The following is an 18581-nucleotide window of genomic DNA, read 5'->3' on the forward strand; positions in this document are numbered from 1 at the left end:
GAGCTCCCGTACTAAAACGACGAAACTTTCACCGCACGTCTCGTCTAAACGGATTTCCCATTTAAAGGATGTAAACAGTGTAAAGTGGGTCATGGGCGATTTCGATGTGAATATTTTGAAATTTCTTGGGAAAATTTTTCACGTGTTTTTCCTCTATTATATAACACACCTTCACAAGAAAAAAAATTACAGAAAAACAACGTGATATTCAAAAATCATAAAAGCAATTCCGGTCCCCCCTGAAAGTGAAAGATCCGACACCCACTAAACTAAAGAGAGAGTTTCGGTTATTCGATGCAAAATCTTCGAGGCAAACGACCGTGACTTATCGCAGAAAAATATGAAACGAATTCGCCTTTTTGTAGTTTTGTTAATTTTATGTCAATGTTATGCGGGATGTAACGGGATTTATTTGAATAGTAGTAAAGTTTGGAAGAGTGACAATCCTGCTATATGGACCGAGGAGGGAGGCGTTTGGGGAGCTATGCTAGAAGATTGGGCACTGGGAGGAGGAACCAACCACAGGTAAGATACGAATCAAAACTGTTAAAATTAGTTTTAATTGGCAATTTGTAAAGGAGCGTTTTTTTCGAAATGAAAATTTACAAGATATCCTTAAATCTCTGGTTTTCTAAGGAACTATTAGGCCAGGGATGACCCGAGTATAAAGTCGCATATCTCGAGTTTTGTAATATTGCAATAATTTTTTTTTAATAGAAAATCAATTTATAAGGAATTTTTATCGAAATTAATATCGTACTTGTACTTATACATGTAAGCTGAGGTCCTTCGATAAAGATAAAAATTAAATTAATACAATCCACTAGTACTCTCCCGTGTCACAATTAAACACTTATGTCCCCCTTTATTTGAAAAAAAAGTCAAGCAGCAGTTTTCCCCCGAATAGTACTTAATAAAATTACACGGGAGACGAATAATGCATATGAAATTTGTAATTATTTCATTGACACCATAGACAAAATCATGGAAAAGATACTACATCAAACAAATTTATTAACACCTTATACCAGGATCCCTGAATCTGACTGAGTATATTTTCATTATTTGATAAAGTATTTATGGCAGAAATGAAGGAAATACTTAAGAAACTAAAAACTTTGAGGGTGGCGAGAGTGGGATTTCGAAACAGGTGCCTTGTTATTATTTATTATTTTATTATTTTCTTGTCCATCCAGAGAGTTTCAATTTTCATTCATATATTCCAACTCCATTTCATATTTTATTTAGTTATGGCCTCAATGTTGACCACCCTATATATATTTGCTGTATTAGCTATTTAAGCTTATAAATTGCCTTGTCTGTGCCTAAATCATCATTTAAGGCGAGAGGAAAATATTCACAGGCAACGATTATTAGTCCAAGCGCCTTAGATGAAAAAAATATTTGAATTTAACAACTATGAAATATGTAAAAAAAGGATATCACTCTGACTGCATATACTCCTGGACTAAAACCCCACCAGACAAACTGACAGATTTAATCTGACAAGGATAACAGACAACTCCGTGAGCTAAAGCAAAAAGAAAACATTGACAGTCAACAATAATTAGTACAAGCGCCTTAGATGAAAAAATCATTTGAAATTAATAAATATATGTGTAAACTGTGTACGTGTAAAAGTAGAACACTCTGAATCCACATACTCTTGGACTAAAACCTCACCAGACAAACTGTGAAATTTAATCAGACAAGGATAACGGACAACTCTATGAGCTAAAGCGAGAGGAAAACACTGGCAAGCAACAATTATTAGTCCAAGTGCCTTAGACGAAAAACTAATTTGAATTTAACAAATATAGATATGTATAAAAGTATAACATTCTGACTACACATACTTCTGGACTAAAACGTTCCCAGACAAACTATCAGACTAAATCTGATAAGGATAACGGACAACGCTATAAGGTAGAGCAAGAGGAAAACTGACAGCAAACAATTATTAGTCCAAGTGCCTTAGATGAAAAAATCATTGAAATTTAACAACTATGTCGTACATAAAAAAGGATAACACTTTGACTCCATATACTCCTGGACTAAAGCTCCGCCAGACAAACTGTCAGACTAAATCAGGCAAGGCTAATGGACAACTTTATGAGCTAAAGCGAGAGGAAAACACTGACAGGCAACAATTATTAGTCCAAGTGCCTTAGATGAAAAAATCATTTGCATTTAGCAACTATGACATGTGTAAAAAAGCATAAAACTCTGATTCTATATACTCCTGGACTAAAACCTCATCAGTTAAACTGTCAGACTAAATCTGACAAGGATAACAGACAAGTCCGTGAACTAAAGCAAGAGGAAATCATTGATAGACAACAATAATTAGTCCAAGCGCCTTAGATAAAAAAATCATTTGAATTTAACAAATATACGTATGTATAAAAGTATAACACTCTGATTACACATGCTCCTGAACTAAAACTTTACCAGACACACTGTCAGACTAAATCTAACAAGGATAACGGAGAACTCCATGAGCTAAAGCGAGGGGAAAACACTGGCATGCAACAATTATTAGTCCAAGTGCCTTAGATGAAAAAATCATTTGAATTTAACAAATATTCATATGTATAAAAGTATATACAACCAGTAAATTGTGAAATTTAATCTGATAAGGATAACGGACAATTCCACGAGCTAAAACGAGAGGAAAACATTGACTGGCAACAATTATTAGTCCAAGTGCCTTATATGAAAAAATCATTGAAATTTAACAACTATGACGTACGTAAAAAAGGATAACACTTTGACTCCATATACTCCTGGACTAAAGCTCCATCAGACAAACTGTCGGACTAAATCAGGCAAGGCTAATGGACAACTTAATGAGCTAAAACGAGAGGAAAACACTGACAGGCAACAATTACGAGTCCAAGTGCCTTAGATAAAAAAATTATTTGAATTTAATAAATATACGAATGTATACAAGTATAACACTCTGACTCCATATACTCCTGAACTAAAACCTCACCAGAGAAACTGAAAAACTCAATCTGACAAGGATAACGGACAACTCCATGAGCTAAAGCGAGAGGAAAACATTGACAGACAACAATAATTAGTCCATGCGCCTTAGATGAAAAAATCATTTGAATTTACAACTATGACGTGTGTAAAAAAGTAGAGGACTCTGACACATACTCCTTCATACACTCTTCACATACTCCTGGACTAAAACCCCACCAGACAAACTGTCAGACTTAATCTGACAAGGATAATGGACAAAAAAGACTAACAGCGAGAGGAAAAGACTAACAGACTTAGATGAAAAAATAATTTGAATTTAACAACTATGACATATGTAAAAAAGGATAACACTCTGACTCCATATACTCCTGTACTTAAACCTAACTGTGAAACTTAATCTGACAAGGATAACGGACAACTCCATAAGCTAAAGCGAGAGGAAAATACTGTCAGACAACAATTGTTAGTCCAAGTGCTTCATATGAAAAAATTATGCATATCTATAACAGTATAACACTCTGACTACACATACTCCTGGACTAAAACGTCCCCAGACAAACTATCAGACTAAATCTGATAAGGAAAACGGACAACGCTATGAGGTAGAGCGAGAGGAAAACACCTGACAGGCAACAATTATTAGTCCAAGCGCCTCAGATGAAAATTATATCATGACGTTCTGTGTGCAGACGCGATTGCTCGTTCTTGATTACAGTAAAGCGTTTGATACTGTAAGTGATGATCTATTATGCTTAAAACTTAAATACTTTGGTTTTGGATAGGGTACTTTAAACTTACTTCGGAGCTATTTATCTCATAGACTACCAAAGGTATTTAACATGTAGAAGAAGCTTTAAATTAGACCGACCTCCATACCTTCCAAAATATCCAGACCGTAATATAAAACTGAACTAGTGATCTAGAAACAAACATTTCTTTCCAGAACTAGCAGAGTAATGAGGATTCCCATCTCGGAACACGCGTACGTCATCCAGGACCGCGTGGACACGGACGTACTACTACAAAAAGAGAGCAAAATCAGCGGCGGTAAAATAGTCACTTCCGGTCCACCTACGAAAATCACCAGCACCGGAAGTCACAACCCTTACAGACCACCGCCAAGGCAAGTATCCGAAACCGATCTGTACCTGTTGGGTGCCATCGAAAAATTAGTATATAAGGTGGATTTCATGGAGAAAAGACTGCGAAGGGTGGAAGAGATGTTGTATTACGTCATGGCCGGAAATCGAGTTGATACAGGTGAAATTTTTCGATTTAATGTTTCATTGTCCTATATATTATAGTGCTAATTTTTCATTAGAACCTTGTCCGGATAATTTCACCAGAGCCGGTCAAAATTGCTATCATTTCGCTAGTAACGCGGGCAGAGAGTACGACTGGAAAGTGGCGAGTAAACACTGCAAGAAATTGGGAGCAGTTCTGGCCGAAATGGAAACTATCGAGGAAAATCAGGATCTGGTTGCTTATATCCAGAACGATTCCCACCTTAAAGGTAACTTTTAGACTGTTCGTATTATATTAAAAAAAATAAATTAATTTCTCATTCCAGGTAAAGATTTTTGGGTGGGCGGATTGAACCCCGGTCTGCTCTGGATCTGGAGTAACACGGCCAGACCCGTGGTAGCGCCGGGTTCCCAAAATAACAAAGAAAATCCGTCCGCGGCAATTTATGGCGAGGGCAGGTGTCTGAGGTTGGCCTACAATCCAGCGTTGAGGTCCTACGATTACAAAGGTACCGATTGTTCGGTGAGGTACAGCTATATATGTGAGGCACCGGAGGAAACTAGTAGTAACGAAATTAAAAAAATCGGAAGGAGTATGAAGATTTTTGAGGATTAATTTGAGAGGAGTTGAGTGAAGAGACATTATTTATTTAGTTTTAGTTCATTGTGTTCTAAGCTAATATATCAATAAGCTGGTAATAAATTATTTATATTTTACTCTGAATTACGGTCTCATTTTATTTCTTTTACTGAGACTACTTTTATTATTGGTTACCACCTAAAACCAATGAAAAGATTCAAACGTTCTTTAAGAAAGCAAATGGCTTGTTCATCAACGTCTATTATCACTAACTGAAACTACAAAAATACATAATATTTCCTAATTTTCCTTTACTCGACATAATCCATACATAAACAAAATAAAATAATTTAGAATAATTATTCAAGATCACTTCCAACATCGAACTGCTGATTCAGCCACGCCTGTAACGCCACCTGCTTCAACTGTTCTGTCATGGAACTGCCCGTCTCCTGCACCATTTTCACGAAATATCCATCGGGAATCTGAAGGAGCTCGTGAGGATGATCAAACTCCAAAATTTCTCCGGAGCCCATCACCAGAACCTTAGTAGAGTCCATAATTGTGTTAAGACGATGCGCAACAGTCAAGACTGTGCAATCTTTGAACTTTTTACGGATCGTTGTTTGAATTAGACCGTCAGTTCTGCAAAATTGAGAATGAATACAATAGGGAGTTGTAAATGGTTGAAACTAAAGGAGACGTTAAAAACTTAGAGTATAAGTAAGATAACCTTGATAAGACCTCTTACAATTTTGCATTCTAAATTGAACGGTTAGTTTTGGTTTAGTAGTATCGTTGTTTTTGTCTCCTATTTCCGAAATACTACAATTATTGATCTATCTTGATAATTTGGAAGTTAAAATAGTTTTTTTTCTGTTCATTCATGATTTTTTTCACCTCCTTTAACCTGGACCATATAGAGGACCATCCATTGGAGGTGATATTGCGTGTCTTGCAAACTGTTTTTTAGGTTTTCAATGAGTTAAAGAATACTGATGCAGTCAAAAGCTGTACACAAGTCCGCAAAAATCAAGAAATAAATGCTTGGGTATATGAGCAACTGCTAAAGAATATTATATATGTAAAAAAAAATTTACTCTGTAAAGGCATCTTGTTAGCAAAAAACGGTTTAATTAAAAAAGAAAGCTGCGTTCATAGCAAAGAATTCTTTATAACTCCCTTTATCCTAGCTCAAACGGTTCACTCTTGAGAGCCGTTTAAGTGACACAAGAACCACCTAAAATGTTGAAAAGTTTATCATGCGAAAACTCCAATTATAGGCGGGCGATTTCAAAGGGAATTATGTCAGATCTCATGCCCATACAGTACAACAATTTTAACCAGTTTCACAAAAAGCTCTCTTTGCCTCAGATAGAAAGTTATTATTTAAAGAAGTAGATACTTTTTTTAAATGCAATTTTTTCTTTGTAAATTAATTTTATTAGCAAAAATTGGTTTTTATAAAAAATTAAGCTGCATTCATAAAGAACAATATGACAAAACTCCCTTTATGCTAACTTAAACGGTTTTCCCTTGAGAGTAATTTAAGTACTGTGAGGTTTGCAGAATAGGAATATAAACAGTCAGTAGTGCAAGTCGTTCCAATTTCTGGGACAAGATTCCGCGATTTTCACCCCTTTTCCTGAAGTAACAATTCCCAAAGTTACAGGATCGCGGTCCTTGAGTTAAAAAGCCCTTATCTGGGACAGGATTCCCGATATTCCTAGATTGTTTCCTCAATTCCTGGGACAATATTCTCCTGATAGAAAAATCCCAATTATATATAAAAATGTTCCTGGAACAAGAAACTATCCAGGAAAAAAATTTCCAACTCTGTTGTAGCTATTTAAGGGTGAGAAACATCCCTTTAACATACTGATTTATAAACCCAAAATTCTACACAACTTACTTAAGATTTGCTTTGGTATAGTCTCTGAATCAGTAATTATAAAATTTTACCTACTGACTTTTAGTACATGAATTTTAGTACTTTTTTCAAAAAATACTAAACTAGTCTTGATACTAGTTTAAAAATCAAGAATTTGTAAATTTGAACTACTAGAACCCAAGATATTTACTTGCCAATAAAATACAAATAATTTTGATTCTTACAGGCACTCCTGGACTCAGAATTTAGATATTTTGAATCTTAGTTCATAGATTTTAGTCATTTTTCGAAAAAATACTATAATAGTCTTTAGACTAGTCTACAAATCAATAATTCTTGAATTTTGACTACTAAAACCCAAGATATTCACTTGCCAATAAGAGGTAAATTATTTTACTTTTTACAGGCACTCCTGGAATAAGAATTTTGATATCTTGACTCTTAGTGCATCAATTGTAGTCATTTTTTTAAAAAAGACTATAATGGTCCTCAGACTAGTCTACGAATCAATAATTTTTTAATTTTGACTACTAAAACCTAAGAAATTTACTTGCCAATAGGAGATAAATTATATTACTTTTTACAGGCACTCCTGGACTAAGAATTTTGATATCTTGACTCTTAGTGCATCGATTGGGGTCATTTTTTTAAAAAAGACTTAAATAGTCTTTAGAATAGTCTATAAATCAATATTTTTTTAATTTTGACTACTAAGACTCAAGATATTCACTTACCAATAGGAGATAAATGACATAAATTATTTTACATTTTACAGGTACTCCTGGACTAAGAATTTTGATATCTTGACTCTTAGTGCATCGATTGGGGTCATTTTTTCAAAAGAAACTAAAATGGTCTTCAAACTAGTCTACGAATTAATAATTTTACAATTTTGACTATTAAAACGCAATATATTCACTTGCCAATAGGAGATAAATTATTTTACTTTTTACAGGCACTCCTGGACTCAGAATTTTGATATCTTGACTCTTAGTGCATCGATTGGGATCATTTTGTCAAAAAAGACTTAAATAGTCTTTAGACTAATTTATGAATCAATAATTTTTTAATTTTTTACTATTAAAACGCAATATATTCACTTGCCAATAGGAGATAAATTATTTTACTTTTTACAGGCACTCCTGGACTAAGAATTTTGATATCTTGATTATTAGTGCATCGATTTTATTAATTTTTTCAAAAAAGACTAAAATAGTCTTCAGACTAGTCTAAAAATCAATAATTTTTTAATTTTTACTAATAAAACCCAAGATATTTACTTACTAATAGGAGATAAATTATGTTAATTTTTACAGGCACTCCTGGACTAAAATTTTGATATCTTGACTCTTAGTACATTGATTTTAGTAATTTTTTCAAAAAAGACTCAAATAGTCATCGTAATAGTCCATGAATCAATAAGTATAAATTTTTGGCCACTAAAATCCAAGATAATCTGTTGCCAATAACACTTAAAGTCTTTTGCTTCTTCCAGGTACTCCTAAAATAAGAATTTTGATATCTTGACCATATCATCATTTTGTACATCAATTTTAGTCATTTTTTCAAAAAAGACTAAAATAGTCTTCAGACTAGTCTACGAATCAATAACTTTTTAATTTTTGCTAATAAAACCCAAGATATTTACTTACTAATAAGAGATAAATTATTTTACTTTTTACAGGTACTCCTGGACTAAGAATTTTGATATCTCGACTATTAGTGCATCGATTGTGGTCATGTTTTCAAAAAAGACTAAAATAGTCTTCAGACTAGCCCACGAATTGATAATTTTTTCATTTTGACTACTTAAACCAAGGATATTTACTTGCCAATAAGACACAAATTATTTTGATTCTTCCAGGCACTCCTGGACTAAGAATTTTGATATCTTGACCCTTAGTACCTCATTTTACCTCATAGTAGTCATTTTTGTTTTAAAAGAGTCTAAAGTAGTCTTCAGACTAGTCCACGAATCAATAATTTTTAAATTGTGACCTCATATTATAAGTTAATAAGAGACTTTCTTGACCAAAAGTATTACCTGGCATCTACGTTAGCGGTTGCCTCATCTAGAACCAGAATCTTATTGTTGCGTAAGAGAGCTCGTGCCAAGCAAACCAGTTGCCTCTGGCCCAAACTGAAATTGCTTCCTCCCTCTGATACTGGATGGTCCAAGGTTTGGGCGATGTCTTTTAGTTCCACCTATATAAAAATTAGGTTATCTTTGAAATTAAACTATTCATCACGTACTTCTTCTAAAACCTCCCATAACCTCTTATCGTCAAACTCATCAAAAGGGTCCAAATTATACCTCAGAGACGCACTAAATAGCACGGGTTCTTGTGGTATTATTGATATTTTCTTTCGTAAGTCACTGAGGCCCAGTGTTTTCGTATCCACCCCGTCAATAAGGATTTGGCCATCCACTGTGGTCAAATTGAACAGAGCCCAAATTAGGGATGACTTTCCTGCTCCAGTTCGACCCACTATACCTATCTAAATGGATTAAAAAGGAGTTCAAAGAAGGAACTTGAACTGAATTAATCAATTCTTACTTTTTCACCAGGTTTCACAATGAAATTCAGATTTTTTAATACAGGAGGCTCCCCTCTGACATAAATCAAATTCATGTTCTTAAATTCTATTTGGCCTTTACTAGGGAAAGGTTCCTTAGGCTGTTGACCTAAAAAGAAGATTTTTCATGCCACTACCATAAACCAAAACTCATTACTGACCCTCTAGGGTATGAAACGGTCCTTCGGTTTCCAATTTGGTATATTGCATAACTCGATCAACGCTCGTCAACTGATTGATCACTTCAGCGGTTTGTCGCATCCCGTATTGAACCATACCAGTTAGGATCAGCGATTGTGACAGGGCCAAACCGACTAAACTGCCATTTTCGACATATCCAACTGAAAAAAATCACTTTTTGGTCAAGTTTCGGCGGGAATTTTAAAGTACGTACATTCGGTGGCCACCACGAATCCAAAGGTTACAACTGTTACGAAAATCACTGATACGATGTCCAACCAGAGGCCGAAAGAGACGATGCATAACAAGGTGAATACCCAGGCGGAACTGTGGACGTTCTGAAATAGTAAATTTGATTTTATTATTATTGCTTTGATAGTTAAAGTTTCGGAAATAGTTCGTGCATCATCAGGGCGACCGGTATTTTTATATGATATTGGTTTAATTAAATTAAAGAATCTGTAAATAAATGTTTTGATGTGCGAAATTTAGTGAATTTAGGTTATTTCTGTTTCAGGCTTTTGACGTAATTTTTGTTTTGTTCCAGGCAATTGATGTAACTTTTTATTTTGGCTTTTTATTAATTTTTTACTTTTATTCCCAATATTTAAAATGATATTTTAATTTTTTTCCAGTCATTTTGTGAAGCCATTGTTTATTTTTATTTCAGGCATTTGATGTAATTTTTTAATTTTTCCAGGCACTTAAAGTTTTCAATTTTGTTTGAAGACTTTGATGGCATTTTTTAAATTTTTAATTTTATTCCAAGCATTCCAAATAAAGAAAAAAAAAAAAAAAAAAATAAAATTCCAGTTATTTGATGAAGTAATTTTTAATTTTTTTCTCACTATTAATGCAAGTCTTATGCAAGTCATTTTTTTTTTTTGAAGCATTTAACGTAATTTTTATTTTATTCCAGGCATTTGTCCTAATTTTTTAATTTTAATTTTATTTTAAGCATTAAATACCATCTTTTAATTTTTTTTATTTTAAGTAATTTTTCAATTTTATTGCAACGATTTCAAACATTTTTAATTTTCCATTTATATGCCAAGTATTTTAAATGAAATTTTTAACTATTTCCAGTCATTGGTAATTTTTTATTTACTTCCAGCCATTTAATGCAACCTTTCAATGCTATTTAAAGCATTTGATCTAATTTTTATTTGAAGCATTTCATAGAATTTTTATTTTAATCCAAGCACTTCGAACCATTTAAAAAAAAATCAGTCATTTTTCAATTTTTCTGACATTTAATACAACTTTTTAATTTTTGTTTAAAGCATTTAACGTAGTTCTTATTTAAAATGATCATCATTAAGTTTTCTAATTTAGGAACATTTTTTAATATTATTCCAAGCATTTCAAGCAGTATTTTAAATTTTACTTCAACTATTTTAAACGATATTTTTAATCACTTCATAAAATAATTTTTTATTTTTATTCCAGGCACTTATCGTCATTTATTTATTTTAATCATTTAATACCATCTTTCAATTTTTTTAATTAAAAGTAATTTTTTATTTTATTCCAAGCATTTCAAACATTTTTAATTTTAACATTTTTATGCCAAGTATTTTAAATGATGATATCTTAAACTTTTTCCAGTCATTTCATGAAGTCATTGGTAATTTTTAATTTCTTTCCAGGCATTCAATTTTATTTATAGCATTTGATCAAATTTTTATTTTAATTTTATTTCAAGTCTTTAAAATGCGACCTTAAAAATTTTTAATTTTTTTAAACATCTGATGCAAGTTTTTAATTTTTATTTGATTGCATTTAATATAATTTTTATTTTATTCCAAGCACTTCAAACCATTAAAAAAAAAAATCATTTTTCAATTTTTCTGACATTTAATACAACTTTTTAATTTTTGTTTAAAGCCTTTAACGTAATTTTTTTATTTTCATGTCATTTCAAGCATTTAATATCATCATTAAGTTTTTTAATTTACAAGCAATTTTCAATATGATTCGAAGCATTTCAAGCAATATTTTTAATTTTTAAATATTATTTCAACTATTTCAAACAATATTTTTAATCACTTCATAAAATCATTTTTCATTTTTATTTCAGGCATTAAATCCAACTTTTTAATTTTATTTCTTTTAATTTTTTTAATTTAAAGTCATTTTTCAATTTTATTCCAAGTATTTCAAACGATAATTTTTATTTTTTTCCAGTTATTTCATGAAGTTATTGATAATTTTTAATTTATTTCCAGGCATTTAATGCATTCTTGAAATTTTTAAATTTTAAGTAATTTTTAAATTTTTTTAGACATTTGATGCAACTTTTTAATTTTTATTTGAAGCATTTAATATAATTTTTATTTTATTCCAAGTACTTCAAAAAAAATCATTAATTTTTTAATTTTTCTGACATTTAATGCAATTTTTGAATTTCAGTTGAAAGTATTTAACGTAATTTTTTATTTTCATATCATTTCAAGAATATAATATCATCATTAAGTTTTTTAATTTACAAGCATCTTTCAATATTATTCCAAGCATTTCAAGCAATATTTTAAATTTTTAAATTTTATTCCAACTATTTTAAACGATATTTTTAATCATTTCATGAAATCATTTTTCATTTTTATTTCAGGCAATTTGTGCGTTTTTTTTGTTTTAGTTTTATTTGAAGCATTTAATGCCTTATTTCAATTTTTGAATTTAAAGTAATTTTTCAGTTTTTCTAGATATTTAATGCTACTTTTCCATTTTTGTTTAAAGCAATTATCGTAATTCTTATTTTATTCCAGGCATTTGCCTTAATCCTTTTAAATCTATGTTTATTTAAGCACTTAATACCCTCTTCAAGTTTTTTAATTTAGGATCATTTTCCAATTTTATTTCAAGCAATATTTTTAATTTTAAATTTTTTTCCAAATATTTTAATTGATATTTTAAATTTTTTTCAGTCATTTCATGAAGCCATTGTTAATTTTTATTCCAGGCATTTGATGTAATTTTTTAATTATTTCAGGCACTTATCGTAACTTTTCAATTTTATTTGACTTAGAAGACTTTGATAGCATCTTTCAAATTTTTAATTTTATTCCAAGCATTCCAAATTAAAAAAAAAAAAAATCCAGTCATTTGATGAAGTCATTTTCCAATTTTTTCTCACTATTAATGCAACTTTTCAATTTTTTTTTTTGAAGCAATTAAGGTAGTTTTTATTTTATTGGAGGCATTTTTCCTGATTTTTTAATTTTATTTTAAGCATTAAATACCATCTGTCAATTTTTTAAATTTAAAGTCATTTTTCAATTTTATTTTTTTTATTTTAAATGATATTTTAAACTGCTTCCAGTCTTTTCATGAATTTTATTTCAAGCACTACAAACCATAAAAAAAAAATTCAGTCATATAACTTTTTAATTTTTAAGCAGTATTTAAATTTTCTAAATTTTATTCCACCTATTTTAAACGATATTTTTAATCATTTTTCATTTTTATTCCAGGCATTTAATCCAACTTTTTAATTTTATTTCAAGCATTTAATGCCTTCTTTTAATTTTTGCATTTAAAGTAATTTTGATTTTATTCCAGGAATTTTATATGTGTCACATTTACATTTTTTAATTTAGTATCAAATTTCAATATTATTTCAAGTATTTCAAATATATTTATATTTTAAATTTGTTCCAATTCATTTCTTGTTTTAATAATTACTATTTTTGACGCTCTATTTTTTATTTTTTGCTTTCTACCTCAACTTTATTGTTCGTTTTTTTTCTTCTTTTGCACTGGTTACCTCTTCTTTTTCTGACGTATTATTATTATTCCGGTCTTTCCTTTTCTATATATTTCCGTTTTTGATGTTTCCTCATGTTAACCTGCTTTGCATTTTGTGCTTCAAATGTATGTTATCACATTTATTTATTTATTTATTCTTCTTCTTGTCACACACTTGAGTGATTGGCATTTATCCTCTCCACTCTTCTCCTTTCTCTTTCTCTTATTATATTTGTTTTGCTTACGTTCTTCTTTACCTTCTCTTTCTTCTTAAATTTTTTAATGTGATTCCAAATATTTCAAACGATATTTTTAGTTTTTTCCAGTCATTTCATGAAGTCGTTGGTCATTTTTATTCCAATAATTTGATGTAATTTTTAAATTTTTCCAGGCATTTAATGCAAACTTTCATTTAAAGCATTCGACCTTATTTTTATTTTAATCCAGGCAATTGACGTGATTTTTATATTTTAATTTTATTTCAAGCATTTCAAACCATTTTTTTATAAATTTTTTCCAATCATTTGTAAAAATATTCGCTAAAATTAATTCAATTAATAATTGCAACATTTCAATTTTTATTTGAAGCATTTAACGCTATCTTTAAATTATTTAATTTACGGTCATTTTTAAATTTTATTTCAAAAATTTCAAATGTTATTAATTTTTAATATTTTCCAGTCGTCAAGCATTAAATTCAATTTTAGAATTATATGCGATCTTTCAATTTTTAAATTTAAAATAATTTTTTAATTTAATACTAATTTGCCATTTTTTTTTAAAATTTTCTTCAGGCATTTGAATTTTTTGTAATGTTATTTGAAGCATTTAATGCCATTTTTAAGTTTCCTCATTTAAGATCATTTTTCGCGCATTAATTGCAACCCTTCATTTTTATTTCAAAATTTTAACGTAATTTTTGTTAGTTTTCCAGGTACTTAATGCAATTATTCAATTCTATCTTAAGCACTTAAGGTCACTTTTTAATTATTCAATTTAAAGCAGTTTATTTAATATTGAGTTAATGAACCTAAAGGTATTAAAAAAAATCTTTTTACAAAAAAATTTATTTTATTAAGAAGTTTCTATATTTTTGTTTTATTTCTTTAATGTGTTTTTATTATTTAATTGATTTAAGTAAGGAATCATGTTTAGTATATTTTGATTTTTTTGAATTTTTTAAAAAAATTAATTTTGTTTGCCATCTTATATTTTTTTTTAAATATGTGCCTAATTAAAGAATCTGTAGAAAAATTTTTACATGTGTATCTTAATTATTTTTTAAATTATAGAAATTTTGTATGAAAACCTTATGATTATTTTTTTATACTGCAGGGAATTTTACAAAAAATGCTGAATTCGTATTTAATTAAGGAATCGGTATGCAGATTTTCAGATGATCAGTATATTGGAAATTGTTGGAATTTTATATTGTTTTCCTTTTTAAGAAAACTATTTTTTTTATACCTTATGTATTTCTCTAAACATGTTAAAATGTGCTTAAATAAGTTATATCAAAAAAAAATTTAATTAATTAAAAAAATGTTTTTAGCTCTATTTCTTTGCAGTTTTTAAATACACTTTAATCAGCCAACAAGAGCATAAAAGAAACCTAAATTAGAATACAAGAAAGTATATCTATAAAGATTATGAAACAACTTGCATACATAAAAAATAAAAATATATAAGGCTAGTAAAGTAAATTTTGTTAAAACTTATTTATTGCAATATCCGATTTTTGGATTAACAACTCTTCCAGTTCATTCAACGTTGTCAAATCTTGTTGTTAATTTTAATCACCCTGAATACTCAAAATAAATGTGCACAGCCCTGTTTAATCCTAAATTAATAAAAACCCTTACCTGATGTTCGTCAAACTCTTTGATAAGGGATTTTTCCGCATTAGAAGCCCTTATGGTTGTCAATCCGTGTAAAGTTGAACTGATATGAGAAAACATTGGAGATTTTGCTACAAAATTAAATTCAGTATAATATGTTTAAGGTTATTTTCATTCTTAAACTTACCGATTCCTTCGAGGTGCTTAATATCCTTGGCGCTAGCGATGTACCATTTTCGTAATTTCATAAAAACGATTCCGAGCAAGATGATCGCTATTACCATGTAGTAGTTTGAAATTATTACGTTTACTAGGATTCCGGCCATCACTAGGATTATCTGGAAATTTGGAAAAATGTTACAACAAGATATTTTTAGAATTCTTACACCATATTATGAAGAGCGCTCAGTAGATGGATTCTATGCAAAAAAATCGGTTCTGTATTCAAAATTATATTATATATTTTGTTATGTATTGTATATTTTTGGAGCATAATGGCAATTTTGTTGATAATTACAAGCAATATAAATCTTGATATCCTTTAATTCAATATTCTAGTGATTTCTAGTGTTTTGCTTTGCTGATTTTTATTTTATTAATTAGCTGTTTTAAAAATAATCTTTTTTTAACATCATGCACCAAGATTTATTGGAAATATTTTAATAAAAAGACACAAATTTATCAAAAAATAAAATGATATTCTCATGACTTACTGTTAGTGCATCCATCAAGACCCTTGGCAAAACCTCATCAATAGCCCCCATATCCTTACTAAAACGATTCAAGACCCTACCGCTGGGGTTAGTATCGAAAAACCGCATCGGAGCTTGCAGCAAACAATGAAACATTTTTTTATGGATATTTTTGGAGGCTTTCATCGCCATTTTATAGAAAAACATGGCTCTGGATACTGAAAAAAAACCATATAAAAAAACAACAAATTATATATCAACTATTACCTGTAAAAACTATTGCTGATAATATTAAGGCAGTATAAACATAAATAGACACTTCTGTTTTCAGCAAGGTATACTGCACCCCATTTGAGTCAATTTCATCAAAAAATGGCTCAAATATTGATTTAACAGAAGATCCGTTAAGAGATCTTCGCAAGTCTTCTTGCGTAGTCCTAAAATAGTCTTTTTACTTCAACATATTTAAAATCAAAGCTCAATTTGGTACCAAAAAGCGACCCAGTAGTCTGTAGCAGTGCACGCCGCCATAGACATCACGAAAAGTACAAAAACAACCATTAAAAGGCAATAGTTCCCCACGGATCTTAAATAGTCCAAAAACGGGGTAGTGTTCTCATAATTGATGTTTTCTTCGTTACCATCATCTCGGATTGTATGTTCAAACAGGGATTCAGGTTTGCTCTAAAAAGGTGCGTGCTTCAAAATTTATTGGACTATAGAAAATCCCTTACGTTAACAGAAAGTTTCCTATTAAGAGCCATTTTGGCCTCCTCAATGGCATGATGAGGCTCTTCTTCAACACTTTCGTCAGCAACTGCCAACAGTCTTGTAAAATCCAGGCTACTATTGGTCAATTGCTCGAATGTCCCTTGGGCCTCAATTGTTCCCTAAAAATCCTCCTTTCATAACATTGACCTTACTCAAACTCTCATTACCTCATTCAGGACAATAATCACATCAGCTTTCTTCAAAAATTGCAGCTGATGAGTAACCAGAATCCGCGTTTTATTCCTAAGATAACCCATAATGCATCTCTCAAACAAGTGTTTTCCCACATGGGTATCGACCGCAGACAATGGATCATCCATAAGGTAAATATCCGCTTGTCGATAAATCGCCCTGGCCAAATTGATCCTTGCCCTTTGACCGCCGCTTAGGGACACACCCCTTTCACCCACCGAGGTTCTATCACCTGAAAACTCCCCAATGGTTATCCAATCAATCAAGTTTAATTAAGAAATTCACCATATGGGAGTTGCTCAAAGTCCTTTTCCAAAGCACAGACCTCAGTCACTTTTTTGTACAGTACCGAGTCGTAGGGTTTACCGAAGAGTATGTTTTTCCGCACAGAAGCAGCAAAAAGCCAAGGTTCTTGTGAGGAATAGGAGATGCCACCTCCGAGTTGGATTGAACCGGTTGTGGGAGGAAGTTCGCCCAAAAGTAGCTGGAAATGAAAATGAGACTTAGTTTGCCCAAAAATGTAAAACTATACTTAAAGGAACTGACTCAAAATTTTATCAAGTACAATTAGTCGACAGTCAGTTAGTCAAGTGAATTGAAAAAAAACGTTAACAGTCAAAAAAAAAATCAATTGTCTGAAATATGGGTTAAAAAACGATATGAGAAACGACTTGAATAACTATATTTGATTTAAATGAAAAACGATTTCAAATGCCTTAAATAAACGCACGGAAGGTTATAGAAGAAATTTCAACAAAAATTTCAGTTGAGCTTGAAAGAAATGAAAAATAGCATCAAGGGATGCAAAATGACAAAATTAATGTGAAATGACTTCAATTGAGCCCGATAAAAATAAGAAATCGTCTGAAATCCTTGAAGAAAAAGAGAAACTATTTCAAATTCATCTAAAGCCATTGAATATTATTAAAGAAATGAAAAGAAAAATATCATTTTAACTAGCTGAAATTATTAAAAATAAAATAACTTTAAACCTGCCGAGTAGAAATATATAATAATAGTCTAAAACACCTGACTTTGACTAATTGAAAAATATGAGAAACGACTTTAGATGCTTAAAAGAACTGTTGAATCGATATCTGTAATACTGTTATTTAGTTGCAATAACCACATTATTCACTCTTCTGCCTCCTAACACTTACAACGACAATTACTCCCAAATTAAATTAACGAAAACCGACTTTAAAAAATGAAAATAATTTGTAAAATTAACGAATGATCCAATCCTAAAAAGCCTCCACGAATCATCATTCCTAAAAAATTTATAGTTTTTGTACAAAATGTCCAGTAGAAGTACAATTTTGAAAATTTGTAGAAATTTTCTATAGATAATTTTATTGGACACCTATTTCAGCATTTTTTCAAAATATGTACGAAATTTTGAAAAACAATTTTTTTTCCAAAAAAATTTTATTTATTTTGTTTTTTGTACAAGATATCCATAACTCAAAAACTTGATTAGATACAATTTTAAAAGTTTGTACAAATATTCTCTGGACAATTTGACTGGACACCTATGTCAGCATTTTTTCAAACATGTACAGGATTTTAAAAAACTATTTTTTTTTCTAGAAAAACATTATCATTACCTTTTATTGTACAAAATGTCCATAGTTCGAAGACTTGACTGAGTACAGTTTTTAAAAATTGTACAAATTTTCTTTGGACAATTTGACTAGACACCTATTTCGGCGTTTCTCAAAATAAATATAAAATAAAAAAAAAACTTTTTTGAATAAAATTATATATTTTTTTGATTCTAAAGAATTTCCATATCTTGAAAACTTGTCGATATACATTTTTGAAAATGTGTATAAATATTCTCTGGATTATTTCACTGGACACCTATTTCAGAATTTT

At 30.3% G+C, this 18581-nt stretch overlaps 2 protein-coding genes across 2 annotated transcripts in view; one reads left to right on the plus strand and one right to left on the minus strand.

Annotated features, from left to right (window-relative positions):
- The first annotated feature begins 139 nt into the window (after positions 1 to 139).
- On the plus strand, positions 140 to 4959 carry LOC126743782 (uncharacterized). Its single transcript, XM_050451003.1, has 4 exons — positions 140 to 525; positions 3935 to 4251; positions 4313 to 4504; positions 4562 to 4959. Exons 1-4 carry the CDS (start codon positions 341 to 343, stop codon positions 4849 to 4851), a joined length of 984 nt encoding a protein of 327 aa, XP_050306960.1. The 5' UTR covers positions 140 to 340; the 3' UTR covers positions 4852 to 4959.
- Positions 4960 to 5102: 143 nt separating this feature from the next.
- Positions 5103 to 18581, minus strand: part of LOC126743916 (ATP-binding cassette sub-family C member 4-like) — a 34195-nt gene continuing 20716 nt past the window's right edge. The window contains exons 7-20 of the mRNA XM_050451193.1: positions 16989 to 17187; positions 16679 to 16935; positions 16475 to 16630; positions 16231 to 16424; positions 16008 to 16177; positions 15762 to 15958; positions 15236 to 15386; positions 15073 to 15179; positions 9678 to 9801; positions 9445 to 9624; positions 9265 to 9392; positions 8960 to 9205; positions 8751 to 8911; positions 5103 to 5460 (exon numbers count right to left, since the gene is read on the minus strand). Of these exons, the coding sequence (XP_050307150.1) occupies positions 5175 to 5460; positions 8751 to 8911; positions 8960 to 9205; positions 9265 to 9392; positions 9445 to 9624; positions 9678 to 9801; positions 15073 to 15179; positions 15236 to 15386; positions 15762 to 15958; positions 16008 to 16177; positions 16231 to 16424; positions 16475 to 16630; positions 16679 to 16935; positions 16989 to 17187 (2556 nt within the window). The 3' untranslated portion in view covers positions 5103 to 5174. The remainder of the gene's footprint in view (positions 5461 to 8750; positions 8912 to 8959; positions 9206 to 9264; positions 9393 to 9444; positions 9625 to 9677; positions 9802 to 15072; positions 15180 to 15235; positions 15387 to 15761; positions 15959 to 16007; positions 16178 to 16230; positions 16425 to 16474; positions 16631 to 16678; positions 16936 to 16988; positions 17188 to 18581) is intronic.

Source organism: Anthonomus grandis, chromosome 13 (assembly GCF_022605725.1).
Source record: "Anthonomus grandis grandis chromosome 13, icAntGran1.3, whole genome shotgun sequence".
NCBI lineage: Eukaryota > Metazoa > Arthropoda > Insecta > Coleoptera > Curculionidae > Anthonomus > Anthonomus grandis.

Bases quoted from the DNA above. Each gene is read 5' to 3' on its own strand.
- LOC126743782 (XM_050451003.1), top strand. From the start codon at position 341: ATGAAACGAATTCGCCTTTTTGTAGTTTTGTTAATTTTATGTCAATGT. The intron at 526-3,934 runs GTAAGATACGAA...ATTTCTTTCCAG, and splicing joins GGAGGAGGAACCAACCACAG to AACTAGCAGAGTAATGAGGA. The intron at 4,252-4,312 runs GTGAAATTTTTC...ATTTTTCATTAG, and splicing joins CGGAAATCGAGTTGATACAG to AACCTTGTCCGGATAATTTC.